This window comes from Mandrillus leucophaeus, unplaced genomic scaffold (genome assembly GCF_000951045.1).
Source record: "Mandrillus leucophaeus isolate KB7577 unplaced genomic scaffold, Mleu.le_1.0 Scaffold257, whole genome shotgun sequence".
Classification (NCBI taxonomy): Eukaryota; Metazoa; Chordata; class Mammalia; order Primates; family Cercopithecidae; genus Mandrillus; species Mandrillus leucophaeus.
Window position 1 is genome coordinate 752,286 of NW_012102665.1, and position 21,144 is coordinate 773,429.

A 21,144-nucleotide genomic window follows, 5' to 3' on the forward strand; every position below is an offset into this window, starting at 1 on the left:
CTTCCAAGGCTCCTTCTTCACCCAGTAGGCTTCATTCTCTCTTCTGAGTCCTACCTCTGTGTCTTCACGTGCGACAGCCACGACTCCCCTGGCGCGTTCTTTGTGTGTGTGTCACAGCCCCCGCGAGCTTCCTGCGGGGAAGGGCAGCCCCAGCGCGGGGTGTGACTCCTTAGCCTGGCTCCTGGCTTGTCCTCAGCAAACCGCGGGTAGGGTGTGCCCCTGGTGGCCGGCCGAGGAACAGCAGTCGCCCTGGAGGTCGGGAGCTGCATCCACTTGAGCGGTCCCAAGCCATGGGTCAGAGAGGATTGGATGGTGGTGTTCTTTGTAGAAATGTTTCCTTTTCTGAGACAAACTAAAACTTTGTCTATCCTTTTGTCCTGTTATTTCTTTCCTATCAGGTGTGTAAGAGTGTACATTTGACAGTGCATTATAAAAGAGGTGAAAGTTAACATGTTTTAAAATAAAGAAACAGTGACTAGGTTGTTTGACGGAAAAATCAGTGCTTAAATCTAAATTTGAGCAGACTTGCTGCTGTCACTATTCAGACAAGTTAGCGCTGGCGCTTGAGCCCTTTGTAGAGGATGATGAGTAGAGCCGAACACTGAGCCCTAAGTGGCTTTTTCCTTTTCCACCTCAAGGGCGTTTTGGGGCTGGCCTTGTAGGATGTTTGTTGGCTGCTTTGAGACTTGTGTCCATTGTTTTGAGCACATCCCTTGGGACACTAAATGATAGATTCCAAAGGGGTGTTCTTCAGAGCAGTGCCCCCACTGAGAAGATGCACCCGCAGCCCTGTGCCCCGAGGGCATGTGAGGGAACCGGGCAAGCGCCTGCAGCCTAAGGAGGAAGGCCCCAGGGCAGACAGAAACCCAGCGAGGTTTCTCACTGGGTGATAGGGTGAGCCCGGATTTCAAGGAAGGAAAAAAGGAATAAATCGAGAGGTGTCTCCTGAGCTCAGGGGGGCCACAGGTGAGGCAGCCCCGTCCCACCACTGTGTGCTGGTCCTTCTGCCGTGTGCCTGGCCCTGCTTAAGAACCCCTGGAGGCCAGGGAGGGTGGAACGGTATCTCCCCGCCAGTGGGGTCTAGCCTGCTGTTGGCATGGGAAAGGGAGGGTTTGGGGAATGCTTGTTGGGTGAGTGAAGAATGAATGAATGAACGAATGAATGGAGGAGCCCCGAGAAAGAGAATTCCTAAACTGCGATGGAGAAAGGTAGAAATGAGAGTGGTTGGTGTTGGGGAGAGGTCCCCACCCTGCCTTCTTGGCAGTTTGTAGGAATCAGTTGGCCTCATGAAAGTGTGCTGCCTGCCGCAAGGGGCGTTCTCCTGATCTTCAAGGGCAGGGCAGGGCAGGCTGTCACCGTTCCTCAGTGGCCAGTTTCTTGGGGGTTATGTGGGCTAAAGCCTGGCAGGGATTTGCTCCTGCACAGGGGGTCTTAAGAACAACTGAGATGAATTGAGTTGTGGTTTGCGGGACTGCGAGGGAACATGAGCCAGAATCCATACTTGGGGTGCAGCTCAGAAATAGCAGCGGCATCGATTGGCATCTCATGAGCTGATGTTTTAATTCTGCCGTCACCTCTTTGAACTCTGTGCATCGATCTGCACGATGCAGGTAAACAGCAGCTTTGGTGCCGTGTTTGTCAGGGCTCAGAGTCAGCGCAGGCTGCTCTCCTTGGGAGGCGAGACCTTCTGGAGAGGGATTTTCAGACGAGTATTAAAAGCCAAGTCCCCTGTTGCCCCAGGTTTGCTGGAATTGTCCCCCAAACACAGGACTGAGAAGGAGTGAAAATAATTCAGATTGCCAGCTGGTATTTCAAATCCCATCTCATATTTCAGTGTCTGAATAAAACCACATTTCTCTGAATTTCAACATTTTGTCCTTGATCTTTTGGCTTTCAAATTTATTCTTTTAATGTAAGAGAACCGAATCAATGATTTTTTCCTTCCCTCGATAAATGACTTGTTTCCCCTTTGTTTATAGTTTTCAGAACGCCTCCTTGATCTTTTCAGTAGAAACATGTTGGCGATGGCGATCTGTGTTGATAAAGCCTCGGGTCCTGTGTCCTCTGCCCTTCCTGCCTCTCTCAGAACAGAAGCCATTAGCAACTGAGGGCAGATGCTTTTTCCTACTTTCTTCTACTTCTTGGGCACTTCCTGACTTTATTTTCTAACTCCTCTTTGAAATTTTAATTTCTACCATCATATTTTTAATTTTTTTTTTTTTTGAGATAGAGTCTCACTCTGTCACCCAGGCTGAGTGCAACGGCACAATCATAGCTCACTGCACCCTTGAACTCCTGGGGTCAAGCAATCTTCCTGTCTCAGCCTCCCACATAGCTGGGACTACATGCCCATGTCACCACACCTGGCTAATTTTTACATTTTTTTGTAGTCAGGGGTCTTGCTGTGTTGCCCAGGCTGGTCTTGAACTCCTGGCCTCAAGTGTTCATCCTGCTTTGGCCTTCCAAAATGCTGGGACCGCAGGTGTCAGCCACTACACCTAGCCATATTTTAAATTTCTAAGAGATTAGTTTTATTCTCTGAATGATCTTTTAAAATAGCATCCTGTTCTTTTGTGTGTGTGTGTGGAGGGGAGCATATAAATGTCTGGTATTTCTTAGTGAGCGTTTATGTTGAAAAAGTTAAAAATATAAGTTGAAAGCTGTGTTTGTATTGGGGTTTGTCAACTGCTGCACACATGGCCTTTGATTAGGGGATCCCAAATATCAGGAACTCTAGAGCTTTTTTTCTCTAACCTAAAGGGAAGCCCTCACTGCTTCTGTGTGGGCTTATCCAGCGTAGGGTGAACAGCACCTGGCCCCTCCCTTACCTGTGCCTGATGTCCCCAAGCCCAGCTCGGTCTCATGCAGGCTTCCTGGGGAGTAAAGCTCTGACCCTGGTCGTGTGGCCTGGGGCTCCAAGGGTGTGTTGTTGTGCGGCCTTTCAACTGATCTGTTTTCAGCCGCGCCCTCCAATGCTTGATGTTTTCTGAGATTCTATGGCGTGAATTGGCTTGCTTCTTTACTGGCTTCTCTCCCTGCCAGCAGTTTGGTTTCAGCTTCCTGATTCTCAGGGATCGCTTGTCCTCCGGGATTTTGTTGATATCACTTGTCTGGTGGTGTCTCTTTTCCTATCTCTTTGACCTTGTGAATTTGTGTCTTTCATTTCGTAAACCACTTTACAAGGGCTTTGGAAGGAGGTGGATATAAATGTGTGCGTTCAGTTCCCACTGTGTAATTGGACCCTTGCCCTAATCAGCTTTAAAGAATTATTTAAGAGAGAAAGAACTGAGACAAGACCACATATAACTAAGCAGACTTTGGCAGTTATTACCCAACCATCAGATTCTAAAGAGAAAATGCTAGAAACGTAGAAATTAGAATTAATAGGTCGCATAGGATGATACCTAGGGAAACAGATTACGTGTCTTTTGAATGCAAGGTTTTGAACAGAGTGAATTCTTTCTGCCTAAACAATGCGGTGTGTTCGCGTACTTCTTCTCTAGACCCCTACCAAGATTTCAAAATTTCTGAAAATATATCCAAGGTGAACATGCTCGTTTTTGGTTAAATATTGTATACGTGTCAGACATGTTTCCGAAACTTATTTTTACCATACTTCTTTTCTTTCTGTGAAAGCAGTACAGTGTGATTATAGAAAAGACTGGTAAGAAATAGATGACAATATCCCCCTACTCCCTCTCCCAGTCTCATCAACCAGAAATAGCCAGTCCTGTCCTCTGGTTATCTGTGAGGTCAGAGTTGCCTCCGTTCGTCTTCATGGTTGTGTCCTCCTTCTTTTCCAGGACACTGGGGTTGGGAAATCAAGCATTGTGTGTCGATTTGTCCAGGATCACTTTGACCACAACATCAGCCCTACTATTGGGTAAGTTCCTCTATGTCATTCTCTTTCACGTTGCTTCCTTTCACAGCATCAGAATGGCTACTCTGTCTGTGCCTGAGCCTTCAGGCAGGGCCACAGTTTTCATCCCAGCCAGTGAGAATCGATCCCAGCTGTAGACTGACAGAAATTCAGGGACTTCTGAGTATGTACCCAGGCTTACTGTCCCTGTCAGTCATTTTTTTTTCCTAGTCAACCTTCCTCATGCTACCTCCCAAAGTCATTTCCTTGAGCATTATTTTTATATATATATATATATAATTTGTGTATATATATATCTCCAAGAGCATTATTCTGCAAATCTTGTAGGCGTTATTTCCAGATGGAAGACGATACGCAGAGCAAACCCCTGGTGGTTCTGCTTTAAGTTGCCTGCTGGTAAACCCTGGACATGCCATCCACCCATACCTCACCACTGTCTGGAAAGTCTGTGGAGCAGATTGACTTTCCTTTTCTGGAATTATCTTTTTTTTTTTTTTCTTGAGACTGAGTGTTGCTCTGTCACATTGCCCAGACTGGAGTGCAATGGGGTGATCTTGGCTCACTGCAACCTCCACCTCCAGGGTGGATTCTCCTGCCTCAGCCTCCTGAGTAGCTGGGATTACAGGTGTGCGCCACCACACCTGGCTACTTTTTTTTGTATTTTTAGTAGAGATGGGGTTTCACCATGTTGGTGAGGCTGGTCTTGAACTCCTGACTGAAAGCAATCCACCTGCCTCGCTTCCCAAAGTGTTGCGATTACAGGCATGGGTCGCTGTGCCCAGCCCCTTTTCTGGAATTACCTAATGCCAGCATTTCCACTCTCATGTGTGGGGAGGGGTGGAAGTGCATTGTTAAATTCTCCTGAGCTGGGGTGCAAAAGTGTTTTCCTGTACATCTCCCCTTTCCAGTGGGCTCTTTGGCAGCATGTGCTTTGGCTCTGCTGTTTGGGAAGTGCCTGCTTTTTCACTCTTAGAACTTGGCCTCTGCTTATTTTTCACCCTGAGAATATCAAGTCTTTGCAGGCAATGTCTGTCTGTCTGTATGTTTTGGGAAACCCGTAGGATTGTTGAGAACGGGAGATGGTATCAGAAGTGGAGAAAAATCATGGCGGGGAATAAATAGATGCTCAAGAGTACTTGGCTGATAGGCCAGTGGTTGGAACTGTGTAGCTGAGAACACCCACATTTTGTAGTTTAAAAATGACTTAAAGAAACATACTCATGAAAATATCAAGAATTAGGAAGGGTCTGACATTTTACCCTAATTGCAGCCTGCAACTTGTTAACAAGTTAACAGTTGTGACGTGTTAGCCTGACTCCGTTTCAGGGATGCTGGCAGAAGACAGAAGCCCCCCGGGGCAGAGACAGAGGCAATAGCCATAGCCAGAGTATTCGCATTTTGCATTGGTTCCCCCGGTCCAAATTTCCATAGGGTGACATTAGAGTCAGAGACCTCACATGCAGGAGGTTGTGTGACGGGAGAGGAACCCCAAGCTGAAGGAACCCAAATCTTCTACATAGGGCAGTGAGCACGTCTGTCCTCAGCTAGAGAAAGAGACTCTTCCCCTCCAAGGGTGCTTGCTGTGCAGGTTGATCATCCCTAATCCAAAAACCTGAAACCCAGAATGCTCCCAAATCTGAAACTTTTGAGTGCCAACATGACGCTCAAAGGTGATACTCAAAATGCTCATTGGGATATTTCAGATTTTGGAATTTCAGTTTTGGGATGCTCAACTAGGTAAGTATAATGCAATTATTGCAAAATTAAAAATCTGTATATCCAGCCAGGAGCGGTGGTTCATGCCTGTAATTCTACCTCTTTGGGAGGCCTAGGTGGTCAGATCACATGAGGTCAGAAGTTCAAGACTAGCCTGGCCAACATGGTGAAACCCCGTCTCTACTAAAAATACAAAAATTAGCCAGATGTGGTGGCGCGCGCCTATAGTCCCAGCTACTCGGGAGGCTGAGGCAAGAGAAAGTGGTGGTTGCTGAGATTGTACCACTGCACTCCAGCCTGGGCAACAGAGCGAGACTCCATCTCAAATAAATAAATCAATCCAAAATTCGAAATACTTCTGGTACCAAACATTTTGGATAAGGGGTACTCAACGTGTACAAGCATCCTTGAAAACACAATCCAGAAAAACGTGTTTACTTGCAAGATGTACACGGTGTGAGAGACCATAAAGAATTGTCTCCCAACATAGGTGCTTGTATGATAGGTATACTTTTTATGGAAGAAATTCTTTCCACTCTGCTCTGTACACTCTGGAATGTACTTTTTTTTCTGTCTCTCTTATTTTTCACTTTGTGTCTGTATGTGTGTGTTTTTAATAATAAAAAGCAGAACTGAGAAGAGTGATTAACTGTGAAGTATGGTTCCAGAAGATGGAGGAGAGATTTGTGCCTTCTACTTTCTAAACTTTTGTTTAAAAATTTTTTAAAATAAATTTCTTTTGTCATGACGTTTTTTAAAGTAAAAAGACAGTGCATACTCATACCACAAATTATGGGCAGTACATAAAAATGACAAGCTTCTAGGTGTTAAGCAGAGGTATAGGCATCATAAATAGGGTGGTTACGTAATTTTGGTCATAATCTCTTGGTCAAAGAAAGTTGCTGTGCCAGCCCAGATTAAAGGGGCAGGAGACACAGGCCGCCTTGTGGTGGGAGGACCCATGTGTGCCTGGAGGGAGTGGGGGGGATGGATTGCTGGTACCATTTTGGAGACAAACACAGTTGACAGTGTTTTGTGTGGTAAATGCATTTCGGTGGTTTGGAGTTTTAAAAACCTTGTGTATTACAATTGACCCTTGAACAACTCGGGGATTAAGGGTGCTGACCCCTGAATGGTTGAAAAACCACCTATAACTTTTTTTTTTGAAACGGTACTTGGCTCAAAAGTCTGGCTCTGTCACCCAGGCTGGAGTGCAGTGGCACAGTCTCGGCTCACTGCAACCTCCGCCTCTCGAGTTCAAGCGATTCTTCTGCCTCAGCCTCCCGAGTAGCTGGAATTACAGGTGCATGCCACCATGCCCAGCTAATTTGTGTATTTTTAGTAGGGACAGGGTTTCACCAACTCCTGACCTCAGGTGATCCACCCGCCTTGGCCTCCCAAAGTGCTGGGATTACAGGTGTGAGCCACTGTGCCCAGCCCTATGTATAACTTTTGACTCCCCCAAAATTTACCTGCTAATACCCGACCATTGACCTGAAGCCTTATGGAGAACAGTCAATTCACGCGTATTTTGTATGTGATATGTATTATATACTGCATTCTTACAATAAAGTAAGCTAGATAAAAGAAAACATTACTAAGAAAATCATAAGAGAAAATATATTTACTATTCATTAAGTGGAAATGGACCATCATAAAGGTCTTTATCCTCATTGTCTTCACATTGAGTCAGCTGAGGAGGAGCAGGAAGAGGAGGGGTTGGTCTTGCTGTCATGAGGGTGGGAGAGGCAGAAGAGATCGACTTAGAAGTGGGCCCATGCCATTCAAACCCATGTTCAAGGGTCAACGGTCTATGGAAACTCTCTACACTTTCTGCTTAGTTTCTCCTGTAAACTAAAAGTGCTCTAAAAAACTTATTAGTTTAAACACTATGTCTTAGTTTTAAACATTATGAACAAATTTATACTATACAGAAATACATAAAATAGAAAGTGAAGTCAGAGGATTTTGCTAGCCCTTCAATCCCACATTCTTCAATTTACATAACCAATATTTAGAGTCCAAAGTGCATGTTTAACATATTTCTTCTAAGTACTTTCTGTGGACATGCAGGTACACAAGTAGATAATTTCTAAAAATGAAAACGTATCACACTTTACCTAACAAGCCACAACATACATTCCCAGTTCACTTAGGTCCTCCTTATTCTTTTTCATGGCTGACTGCCAGCCTCTGGGAAACTGAGTCAGGCTGCCAAGTGATGACTCTTAACTTGTAAACAATTAGGGTATAATACAAGTATGCCCCGTGCAATATTTGGGACATGTGTATACTAAAAATTTATTAGTTCTTTATCTGAAAATCAAATTGAACTGGCATCCTGTATTTGTATTTGCTGAATGTTGCAATCCTCACCTCACCCCTCCTTTGGGCTTAAGCCAGGCTGGTTGGGTTTCCGAGTCTTGCAACCAAAGGGACCTCAATAGAAGCAGGCAGTTGTGCAATAGGGGCTTAGACAGGTGACTCAACTTTAATTGTGACACAGACGAGATTAAAATCTAATTGTTTTGATTATAAAAGTTCATGTTCGACGGGGTGTGGTGGCTCCTGCCTATAATCCCAGCACTTTGGAAGGCTGACGTGGGTGGATCATTTGAGTCCAGGAGTTCAAGACCAGCCTGGGCAACAGGGTGAAACTTGGTCTCTGCAAAAAAATACAAAAACTAACTGGGTGTAGTGGCATGTGCCTGGAGTCCTAGCTACTTGGGAGGCTGAGGCAGGAGGATCCCCTGAGACCTGGAGATCGGGGCTGCAGTGAGCCAGGACGGTGCCACTCTACTCCAGCCAGGGCAACAGCGTGAAATACTGTTCCAAAAAAAAAAGTTCATGTTCACTCTAAAAAACTCGAAGAACACAAAATTCATGAAACTAGGAATCTTAGGGTACATACGGTTTTTTTTACTCTGTGTTCTACTTAATGTATTTTGAACATTCTTTACAGTGTCACATAATCTTCAAAAACGTGTTGAAAGTATTTTTTCTGATTATACAGGTATTATATACTCATCATAAACAACTGAGAATGAAAAAAATCATAAGGAAAAATATTTTAAAAACCCATAATCTACCTCTTAGAGGTAACTCCTGTAAACACTTTGTTATTTGCTTCCAGCCCTTTTCCTGTATAAGAGTGTGTATGCGTTATTTATTCAACATCATTTTGTGAATTTCATGCCATTAAATAGTCTTTAAAAACAATTTTTAATGGTTGTATTTTTCACTTCAGGCATTTAGGTTGTTTAAATACTTTTGTACTTTTATAAATAATGTTATGAGGCTAGACATGGTGGCTCATGCCTGTAATCCCAGCACTTTGGGAGGCCAAGGCAGGTGGATCACCTGAAGTCAGGAGTTCAAGACCAGCCTGGACAACATGGTGAAACCCCATCTCTAATAAAAATGCAAAATTAGCCAGGCATGGTAGTGCACGCCTGCAGTCCCAGCTACCTTGGGAGGCTGAGGCAGGAAAGTCACTTGAACCCAGGAGGCAAAGGTTGCAGTGAGACGAGATTGTGCCATTGCACTCCAACCTGGGTGACCGAGTGAGACTCTGTCTCAAAAAACAAAACAAAACAACACATAAATAAATAATGTTATGATGTACCTCGCTGGGCATAGATACCCGTTTATACTGCTGATATTTCTTTAGGTTAAACTCTTAGCAATGGAATAATTTAGTCCAAGAATAAAAATATACTTAAGGCTCTCAATGGATACTGCCAAATTGTTTTTCGGAAAGGTTATCTCTGTACCAGCTTTAGAGAGAGAGAGAGAGAGAGAGAGAGAGAGAGATCTTTTTTTTAAACAATTTTTAACCTTATAAAATTGTGAAAGTTTGTATGATTTTGAATTCTATTCTTTTCCTCTAAACTTCAAACATTAGCATTTTCTCATAGCTTAATGTTTCTTTGTTAACACAATTTTACGTGACGACCGCATGGTATTGTGAGCTGTTCTTTTTTCTTTCTTTCTTTCTTTTTTTTTTTTTTTTTGAGACAGAGTCTTCTCTGTCGCCCAGGCTGGAGCGCAGTGACGCGATCTTGGCTCACTGCAACCTTTATCTCCCAGGTTCAAGCAATTCTCATGCCTCAGCCTCCCAAGTAGCTGGGACTACGGGTGCTCGCCACCATGCCTGGCTATTTTTTGTATTTTTAGTAGAGACAGGGTTTCACCGTGTTGGGCAGGCTGGTCTCAAGCTCATGACCTCAGGTGATCCGCCCACCTTGGCCTCCCGAAGGAGTTTACAGGCGCAAGCCACTGCGCCCGGCCCTGTTCGCTTTCTACTTCATCCCTTGCTTTTCCTCTGGAGTCAATGTTAGGCTCAGCCCCTCCACCCTTATGTATTGTCTTCTTGATATAATTTAACTTCTTGATTTAAAAACTGATGAAAATTTTCCTCTGGAATTTTGAGAAAATATTTTCAAACACTAGTTGCAGAAAAATAAAGCTAGTGGGAACAATTTCTAAGTGACATATGCAGTTTTCCTGGAAGGTGGCATCAATGGAGCACTTTTAAAACATTTGAGCGCTTTTCCAAAAGCTGGTAGATTCGGTGGGCTGAGGAACTGGCTTATATTAATAGATTTGATTTGTTCAGCCTTCACAGTGCTGTAAAGACTTTAAGCCAAGAGTGAAGAATCAGGAGACTTGCGCGTAATAAACTTGCATTCCTAGTTTCTCTTGAAAAATCAGTGGGTTTGGAGCCCTGGTGCCCATCCCCATGTAGTGGGAGCCAGCTGGTACCGCTCTGCATGGGTGGCCAGGCCTCCCGGCTTCACGCCATTCCCGCTAGGCGTTGTTACTATTATGTTCATCAGTATTAACATTCACACCTAGCCCGCTTCACTCATTTATATGTCCTGCCTGGTCCGTAGACATGTCAGTTCCTGGTCCCGGCACTGCCTTCTTGGCAGTAACCCTGCTGGCCGCCCCCAGGCCCAGGGCGGTTAGGGGACTTGCCTAGGTGCACACAGCCCGTGAACAGCCCACTCATGGCTCACACCAAGTGAGTCCACTCTCAAAGCCCACCCTGCTTCTTCCACTGGAATCGCGTGAGCATTGGTGAAAGGCCGTGGGCTGTAAAATGCCATTGCTTCAGCATTAAAAGAGTTAATTTTTATGGCCTCTCTGACTCACACTGGAAAACCTTGGCTCTGCTCTTCAAGCAGATTGCATTGACATCTTGAGTGTGTGTGTGTGTGTGTGTGTGTCTCCCTTTTCATTTCAACTTTTGTAAGGAAATTGTGTTACTTCTCTGCCAGATTTTGGTTTCCACAGATAATGAAGTCAGTTTAGCAGGGCCAGTGCACCTCCTCCACCACTTCGGAGGGTGACCTACACAGAAGAAAAGATGCCTGAGGTTCTTGTTTGTTTGTTTGGTTGAGACAGGATCTTGCTCTGTCACCCAGGCTGGAGTACAGTGGCGCAATCATGGCTCACTCTAGCCTCCACCTCCCAGGCTCAAGCGATCCTCCCACCTTAGCCTCCTGAGTAGCTGGGACCACGGGTGTGAGCCACCACACCTGGCTATTTTTAAATTTTTGTTTTTAATTAAATTTTTATTTTTGTGGAGATGAAGTCTCCCCTTGTTGTTGCCTAGGCTGGATGAGGTTCTTAAGATCAAAAGCTAGCGAAGGCTTAAAAACCAACAACAAACCTCAGTCAACCAAAAAAAAGCAACGATTGTCATGGTCCTCATTTCAGATACTGAGAGTCTTTCTCCGAGTGGCGAGAGAGCGGGAGCACAGAGGGATGTGTGTGTGTGAGGTGTGCCTTCCTACTGTTATTAAAGTTGCTCCTCACAGCTCACTGTGAACCTAGGGGAATTTCACAGGTATCCGTTTCCCTCTTTGTCCCTGCGAACACCTCTGTTTAATGCAGAGTAGGTATTGGCCCCATTTCACAGACCAGGAAACTGAGGGGCTTTACGGGCTGTTTAATTGAGTCTGGCAGTGAGGGCCTCTGCATCCTCTTCCTGGTTATGCCACTACATTCTTCTTTCACCAGGAACTGGGCCGTCTTCTGGGATTTGGGTTTCCCCCCTTTACCTGCCCTGTGAAGGGGTTGGACCAGATATTTAATATTTGTTTCTAACATTTTAAAGGCATGAACTTAGTTTTCTAACCCTAAGGAGAACTTTTTAAGGCTAGTAGGGTTGCTGTATTATTTCTCCCAGCACCTAGAATATATTGAAGAATAAATGAAAATCTGACTAACATCAGAAGTGAAAACAAAAACAAAACACACAAAAACAAAATGTTGATAGAGTTGTCTAGTAAAATTTTTAAATGAGTTTATGAAAAAAATGAACAAAGTTAAAGGGCAAATGTTAAACTGGAAAAATATTATTTAAAATATATTACTACAAAAGGTTAGTGGAAACTACTCAAAAAATGAATAAGAAGAGGCTGAATACCTCAGTTGAAAAGTGGGCCAAGGTCATGAACTCGAGAAAAATTCCTTTACAAAGAAAAGTACAAGTGAACAATAAATGTTAAAATGATGTTTAAACTTGTGATAAGCATAATGAATACAAGAATGAAATATTTTCTATCTAATACATTGAAAGAAATTTGAAAGAGTAATAATGGTTGAGGAAAAGGCCATCTCGTACACCACTATGGACAGGTAGGTTGGTACAATCTAAGTTTGGCACAGGTAGCAAAAGTTGGGTGTATCTACTTTTATTTTATTTATTTATTTATATATTTTTAGAGACAGAGTCTTGCTGTGTCACCCGGGCTGGAGTGCAGTGGCACGATCATGGCTCACTGTACCCTTGACCTCCTGGGCTCAAGGGATCCTCCTGCATCAGCTTCCTGAGTAGCTGGGACCACAGGCAAAAGCCACTGTACCTGGTTGATTTTTTTTTCTTTTGTAGAGCCAGGGGTCTTGCTATGTTGCCCAGGCTGGTCTTGAACTCCTGGCCTCAAGTGATCCTCCCACCTTGGCCTCCCAAAATGCTGGGATTACAGGTGTGAGCCACCATCCTCAGCTCTACTTTTTAAAAACTAAGTCTTAGGATATAGTTATGCAGGGACACAAAGATGTAAGTATAAGGATATTCACTGAATCGTTGTAATAGTGAACAATAGGTAACCAAAATGGCCATCGTTAGGGTATCGAATAATTCTATAACATGATGTATGATCTTCAGACATTTTAGATGATATTGATCTATATGCATAGAAATGGAAACATTTTAGATGATTTTTTTTTTTTTTTTTTTTTTTTTGAGACAGTCTTGCTCTGTCACTCAGGCTGGAATACAGTGGTATAATGTCAGCTCACTGTAATCTCTGACTCCTAGGTTCAAGCGATTCTCCTGCCTCAGTCCCCCACATAGCTGGGATCATAGGCACGCACCACCTCACCTGGGCCATTTTTGTATTTTTAGTAGACAGTGTTTTGCCATGTTGGGCAGGCTGGTCTTGAATTCCTGACCTCAAGTGATCTGCCCGCCTCAACCTCCCAAAGTGCTGGGATTACAGCTGTGAGCCACTGTGCCCAGCCAATTTTAGATGATATTGATCTATATTTATAGAAATGGAAAGATTTCCAGGACATATAAAGTTGAGGAAAAGCAAAATTTAGATAGAGTATGATGAATTTTCAGAGTAAAAGTTATGTTAAAATAGATTGTCCTGCAAACTCAGAAGCAGATCACATGGAGGGGGGTCACACTGCGGTGGGGGGGTCACACTGCAGTGTGATTGACATGAAGACCAGTGTTACTTGGGAAGAAGCCTGGAAGAGGAGGAAGAAAAAGAGTCAGGAACAGCTCTTACTCAGGGCTGCTGGACTTTCAGGGGTGTGGCTGTAAGATTCTCTGAGGGTGAGTGGGAATGCTTGGACCCTGCACAGCATCCTTTATACAGGGACGTGATGTTGGAGAGCCACAGGAACCTGGTCTCCATGGCAGGAAATTCTCTTCCTAACCCAAATATTATCTTCATGATGGAGCAAGGGAAAGACCCCTGGACGGTGGAGAGTCAAGTGAAAATAGCAGGAAAGCCGAGAGTGGGAACTTATCAAAGGTGTGATGAGAGTGGTGCTGCAGCTCAAACAGAAACACATGCGGAGATCTTATCATGGTGGACAGCTTTCGTCTGCTAGGGTGTCATGATATATATGTCATATTTGCATATATATAGGCTTTTACCTATGGTTCCTGGCTCCTAACTCCCAAGCCCTTGTTATAATCTTGGGGCACTTTAGGCCTCAGAAAACAGAATTGATGTCTGAACTTCTGTCCTCCTTTTACCAGCCCAAGGCAGGACTCTAATCTGATCGCGGGTCCTTCCAGAGAGAGTCCTGCCCCACCCTCTAGAGGAAGGAATACTACACAGAGCGGCCAAGAAGAACCTGAACACACAGGCCTTGCTGGGTTTTGATCATGCACTTTCTGTCCGATCACGTTTCTGCAAGATTGTTAAGAATGCCTCTGTAGGCCGGGTACAGTGTCTCACGCCTGTAATCCCAACACTTTGGGAGGCCGAGGTGGGTGGATCACCTGAAGTTAGGGGTTCGAGGCCAGCCTGACCAACATGGTGAAACCCCTTGTCTACTAAAATTACAAAAATTAGCCGGGTGTGGTGGTGCCTCCCTGTAATCCCAGCTACTCGGGAGGCTGAGGCAGGAGAATCGCTTGCCAGTTGCAGTGAGCCGAGATCATGCGACTGCACTCTAGCCTGGGCGACAGAGTCAGACTCTGTCAGAGAGAGAGAGAGAGAGAGAGAGAGAGAGAGAAAGGAAGGAAGGGAAGGAGAATGCCTATGTAATGAAGCCTCTATCAAAGAAAAGAAAAGAAAGAAAGAAAAGAAAAGAAAGAAAGAGAAGAAAGAAAAGAAAATGTAATGAAGCCTCCATAAAAACTCAAAAGAAATGTGTTCAGGGCACTTCTGAAGAGCTGAGGTTTCTGGAGAGTGGCGCCCAGGGAGTGCGTGGCAGCTCTGTGCCCCTGTCTGCTTACCTTGCCCTAAGCATCTCTTCATCTGTATCCTTTGCAATATCCTTTATGAGAAACTGGTCACTATAAGTAAGTGTTTCCTTGGGTTCTGTGAGCCGCTGAAGAAGATTAATCGAACCCAAAGAGGGGTCGATGGGAACCCCAACCTGAAACCCGTCGATCAGAAGTTCTAGAGGCCCGGACTTGGGACTGGTGTCCGTGGAGGAGCAGTCTTGGGTACTGAGCCCTCAACATGTGGGATCTGACAGTGTCTCCAGGGAGAGAGTGTCAGAATTGAATTGGAGGACACCTAGCTGGTATCTGCTGCTGGTGGTGGTAGAACCCCCCACAGATTTGGTCATAGAAGTCCTCTTCTGTGTTGATGGTTGTGCTGTGAGAGCAGAGGAAAAACATGGTTCAAGAGAGTTATCCCCGACACATCTGGCTTCTGGGAACTCTCTGCTTCCTTCTCTCGGAGGGATATCTTTCCTATATGTGCAATCAAGGAATTATCCCCCAAAGGGAAAAGTAATACGAGAGAAATATTCCACACAGTGTCACTGGAGTGTGGCAAAGCCTTCAGTGTGCAGTCAGCACTTACCATCAGGTGATCCATACTGGAGAGAAACCTTCCAAATAAAATGAGTGTGGCAAGGTCTTCATGCACAATTCACTTCTCCCACAACATCCAATAATTCATTCTTGGGAGAATCCTTACAAATGCAATGAGTATGGCAAACCTTTCATCATGAGTTCAAGCATTAATTGACATCAGAGAGTCCATACTAAAGAAAAATCATATAACTGTAACGTATGTAGCAGAGGCTTTATCCAGATTTCACACTCACTAGACATCAAAATAAGCATTTTTGATGAAACAGCAGAAATGTAATGTGCCTGCTGAGGCTGTCGCCCAAAGATCAAAACTGTAGAACATCAGAGGAGTCAGATGAGGAATGTGACTCAGTCTTTAGTTCTCCAAGGTTAACTTTCAACATTTCACACTGCAGAACAATTACAAGTCAAAATATGTTAAAACTCATGACATGATATCTGTCAAAGGTACCAGGATGTTGGGCAGTGGCCAGTTACCTTCAGGTTATAAAATATTTTATTCAATTATTTGAAGTTTCTTGAAAAGACTACTTTACTGCTTATAACTTTCAGCTTGAACTTTGAAATAAAAGGGATGGAAATCCAGAATATACAAGCAACTCAAACAACTTAACAGCAAAGAAAACCCAAATAAAATGTTTTAAATTGGGCAAGGAATCTGAATAGACATTTCTAAAAAGACATACAAATAGCCAACAAGTTTATGGAAAAATGCTCAACATCACTGTCATCAGGGAAATGCAAATTAGAAACCACAGGAAGATATCATCTCTCTCCAGTTAGAATGACTATTGTTAAAAATACAAAAAATAACAAATGCTGGCAACGATGAAGAGAAAAGGGAATTCTTGTACTGTTGGTAAATGAAACACTGTGCACATTAGTACAGCCATTCTGGAAGACAGTATGGAGGTTTCTCAAAACAGCTAAAAATAGAACTGCCATACAATCCAGCACTTCTCCTACTGGGTATTTATGCAAAGGAGAGTGAATCAGTATATCAAAGGGATACCTGCACTCACGAATTTATTGCTGCACTATCCACAACAGCCAAGGTATGAAATCAACCCAAGTGTCCGTCAACAAATGAACGGAGGCCGGTGCGGTGGCTCACACCTGTAATCCCGGCACTTTGGGAGGTCAAGGAGGGTGGATCATCTGAGGTCAGGAGTGTGAGACCAGCCTGGCCAACATGGTAGAACCCCATCTCTACTAAAGTAAATTACAAAAATTAGCCGGGTGTGGTGGCACATGCCTGTAATCCCAGCTACTTGGGAGGCTGAGGCAGGAGAATCGCATGAACCCAGGAGATGGAGGTTGCAGTGAGCTGAGACTGCGCCACTGCACTCCAGCCTGGTAGGCAGAGTGAGACCCTGTCTCAAATAAACAAAACAAAACAAAACAAAACGAATTCATGGGTAAAGAAAATGTGGTATATATACACGTTAGAATACATTCAGCCATAAAAAAAGAACGAAATCCTGTTGTTCATGTCAACACAGATGAGCCCGGAGGACATTGCATTAAGTGAAATAATCCAGACATGGAAAGATAAATACTACATGTTCTCACTTATGTGCAAGAGCTAAAAAGAAAAGAGCTCATAGAAGTAGAATAGAATTGTAGTTATTAGAAGCTGGGAAGGGTAGGGAGAGGTTGGTTAACAGTTACAAAGTTACAGCTAGATGGGAGGAAAATATTCTAGTGTTCTGTAGGATGAATAAGGCTAACAATAATTTAGTGTATATTTTCGAAAAGCTAGAAGAGAGGATTTTGGATGTTCACAACACCAAGAAATGATAAATGTTCAAGGTGATGAATATGCTAATTATCTTGATTTGATCATTACACATTGCATACATGTATGTACGTATCACTCTGTATCCCATAAGATGCGTAATTATTGTGTATCAACTAAAAATAAAAGGAAAAAAAAGAATGAATAATCCCATTTTAAAAGCTGTATAAAAATAATTGGGAAGGACATACACCAATTTATTAGCAGTGACTATGGCTGGGTGGTGAAATATGATTGGTTTTTATTTCCTTTTTGTTTTTTGAATTTCTTTTTTATGAAATGCATATGTTGCTTTTAAAATGGGAAAAGTAATAAAGATATTAACATTTTTGGAATATATTAGTTCTTCTCAGTAGTCTGGATATACATTTTAAACACTTTTAAAGAAATGAAGGAATAGATGTGGTTTTGATAATATTGGATCTTATCACTTAGAATACTTAGAATTTCTATTTAGTGCAACTGTGGGTTGGTAATTAGAACTCTCTAACAAGCCTTTGGTTTTTGTGGGGATAGTGTGGGACTTGCAGTAGACTTTTCTACTTGGGACTTCTGTAATTGGCTTCTTATTCTTAGAGGATTTAGAGGCTGAGGAAATATTACTATGATGAATCCTAGTGGACCAGGCTGGACTATACAAAAGTAAGGGAAAGAATCCCTGACTCTTTACCTCTAAAGCCCCGAGGTCCATCTCCTAAGAATAAGAACATAATGAGGACGCCATGATGATACCTAGAAAATTAATTTGAATCAATGATAATATCTTGCATATAGTGTGAATTTAAAATTTTTCAATTGTTCTTAAAATATCTTTTTTGGAGTGGGTGGGGGGTACAGGGTCTCACTGTGTCACCCAGACTGCAGTGCACTGGGGCAGTCTTGGCGCTTCACTACCAGCCTCAAACTCCTGGGTTCAAGCTGTTCTTCTGCCTCAGTCTTTTGAGCTGCCAGAACTACAGGCTTGTGCGATAATGCTCAGCTGATTTAAAAATAATTTTTTTTTTTTGTAAAGAAGGAGTCTTGCTCTGTTGCCCAAGCTGGTCTCAAAATCTTGGCCTCAAGCCATCCTCCTGCTTCAGCTTCCTAAAGGGCTAGGATTACAGAAAAAAGAGCCACCACACCTGGCCAAATATATTTTAAAGCTGTTTTCCCCCTAATCTGGGGTCCAGCCAGGGTTCATATACTGCATTTGGTGATTTTATCTCTTTTCTCTCAATCTAGATTCTGGAAGAATCTCCCTGTATTTTTCTGGTTTGCTTCTCATGACATTGACTTATTTGAAGCATTCAGGCCAGCTTGTCTTGCAAAATGTTTCACATTCTACATTTGCCTGATTGTTTTCTTACAATTAAATTCAGACTAAGCATTTGTGGCCAGAATGCTGTCTAGGTGATGTATCTACTTCTTATTCCATCACTTCAGGAGGCTCTCCTACCAGGTTGTCCCACTCCTGGGGATGCTTGCTGTTTTTTAATGAATAGGAAACTTTCTCTCATAAAAGTCAAGGCTATTGAACATTCCTAGTATTTTTATACCCTTCATGAGCACAAAGAAAATGCTTTTTTAAAGGAAATAGTAAGAAAAAGAAAATAGTAAGCGTTTCATGATCTACTGAGGCTTTAACGTCCTTTCTTTTTGGACTCAGAAGGGAGGAAAAATAATCCTTCCTTTTTTGTAGAGAAAACATAAATATGTGTTAGGCTGCCAATCTTCGTCCTTGAATTTATGTAAGCAGGTTGGGACTTAGATGTAGTATTCTATTAGTTGCTACTGGTGTTGGATTCATATCCAAAATTAATTTGAATCAATGATAATATCTTGCATATAGTGTGAATTTAAAATTCTTCAATTGTTCTTAAAGTATCTTTTTTTGGGGGGTAGGGGATACAGGGTCTCGCTGTGTCACCCAGACATAGTAAATAAGTAAGGCAACTTTTTTGTGTGTGTGGTGCCGTTGTAAGACCAAAACCATAACATGCCAACATACCAGCTGCTATTTTCACTATTGAGTATTGTAATAAGTTATTAAAATCCAAGGTTGTATTCTTTCCTGAGATCTGGGGGTATTTTAATAATTGAAGCTAACTGGTTTTAGAAACACAGTCTTTCTTTTTTTTTTTTTTTTTTTGTATTTTAATAATTGAAGCTAACTGGTTTTAGAAACACAGTCTTTCTTTCTTTCTTTTTTTTTTTTTGAGATGGAGTCTTGCTCTGTCACCCAGGCTGGAGTGCAGTGGTGTGATTTTGGCTCACTGCAGCCTCCGCTTGCTGAGTTCAAGTGATTCTCCTGCCTCAGCCTCCCAAGTAGCTGAGACTACAGGCACCTGCCACCACGCCCGCTAATTTTTGTATTTTTAAGTTTTATTTTATATATATATATTTTTTTGTGTGTGTGTGTGACAAAGTCTCATACTGTCATCTGGGTTGGAGTGCCATGGTGCGATCTTGGCTCACTGCAACCTCCACCTCCCGGTTTCAAGCGATTCTCCTGCCTTAGCCTCCCGAGTAGCTGGGATTACAGGTGCCTGCCACTATGCCGCCACCATGCCTGGCTAATTTTTTTTGTTTTTAGTACAAACAGGATTTCATCATATTGGCCAGGCTGGTCTCGAACTCCTGACCTTGTAATCTGCCCACCTTGGCCTCCCAAAGTGCTAGGATTACAGGCGTGAACCACCGCACCTGACCAGAAACACGGTCTTTTGAATGCCTCCTTTGTTTTGTTTTGTTTCAAAACCCCCAGTTGAACTAACAGAAAATGCAGAATATTTTCTTCTGGGTGTCATGAATCTTCTAGCCCTTTTCTCCTCTAAGTGGTTCCCAAGGACCAGGGCTTTTTGGGGTCCTGCTAAGGTGTAGCATTTAACTTGTTTGACTTGTGAATCTTTGTGAAGAAACAATGCAGTAATGTGGAGATGTTGACTCTCTTTTTCAGGGCATCTTTTATGACCAAAACTGTGCCTTGTGGAAATGAACTTCACAAGTTCCTCATCTGGGACACTGCTGGTCAGGAGCGGGTGAGTATACGCTGTGTTTTGGGCTTTCCAGTGGAAATAAGATCAGCTTCTGAAGGTTTGTTTCATTAGACAAGACTCTTGGTTGCAGGCGACAGAAACCTAGCTTGAAATGATGTAAGCAAAAATGAAATGCACTCATGAGCTATGTGAAAAGTCTAAGGGGGTACCTAGGGTGAGGCGGGACTGAGTTCAGGTCCCCCAAATGTGTATGAGAGGAGCCTATTTCTCTTTATTGCTGTTTCTTTCCATTTAGTGCAATTGTGGTTGCACTCTTGATTTGATTCATTTTTAGGCAGACTCACCCTCCCTTCTTGCCTCAAGGGTGGCAAGGATGGCCCCAACAGCATCCCTACACCTACCTTCAGCCTTTTTAGCAACTACCGGGTGAGCATGCACCTCTTCTGCAAGTGGGAACATACATCTTAGTGTCTCTGCGTTCTCAGTGGCCTGCCTCGGGCCCCATGCCCATTCCTCAACGTCAGGTGGTACAGTGTTCTGGGGGGTTTGGTGCCCCTACTGGTGGGACCTGGCAGTACACTGACCCTCAGAGGCAAGGGCTGGTGTCAGCCCCACCTGAACCAGGTTGTCTGGAAGTCAGGTGGGCTTAGCGCCCCAAGGAAAACCTGGGGTCTCTTACTGGAAAAATGGATCAATGGATGCTGGGTTATCAAAACAGTGGATGACTTCTCTTCTACTCCTAATTGTCTTTATTTGCTGAAAATACTTACGGAGAAGACTATATATTTTAGAAGGTCATGACTTTAGACTCAGAAAAGGGAATTAATGAATACTAACACAGTGTCTATTACAGGATACTTCATAATAACTAGAGCGTATATTATAAAAGTTGCTGTGTCTTGCTGTGTCTCCCAGGCTGGAGTGCAGTGGCACAATTATGGCTCACTGCACCCTTGACCTCCTGGGCTCAAGGGACCCTCCTGCCTCAGCTCCTGAGTATCTGGGACTACAGGCACAAGCCACTGCACCTGGCTGATTTTTTTTTCTTTTGTAAAGCCGGGGATCTCACTATATTGCCCAAGCTCGTCTTGAACTCCTGGCATCAAGTGATCCTCCCACCTTGGCCTCCCAAAGTGCTGGGATTGCAGGTGTCAGTCATAATATAAAAGTTGAGGCCAGACGTGGTGGCTTA

The 21,144-nt window shown here is 43.4% G+C and overlaps 1 protein-coding gene across 1 annotated transcript in view; it reads left to right on the forward strand.

Annotated features, from left to right (window-relative positions):
* The first annotated feature begins 1,604 nt into the window (after positions 1-1,604).
* RAB31 (RAB31, member RAS oncogene family) overlaps positions 1,605-21,144 on the forward strand; it is a 90,493-nt gene continuing 70,953 nt past the window's right edge. Inside the window, exons 1-3 of the mRNA XM_011983929.1 lie at positions 1,605-1,740; positions 3,706-3,883; positions 19,913-19,994. Coding sequence (XP_011839319.1) covers positions 1,605-1,740; positions 3,706-3,883; positions 19,913-19,994 — 396 coding nt within the window. The remainder of the gene's footprint in view (positions 1,741-3,705; positions 3,884-19,912; positions 19,995-21,144) is intronic.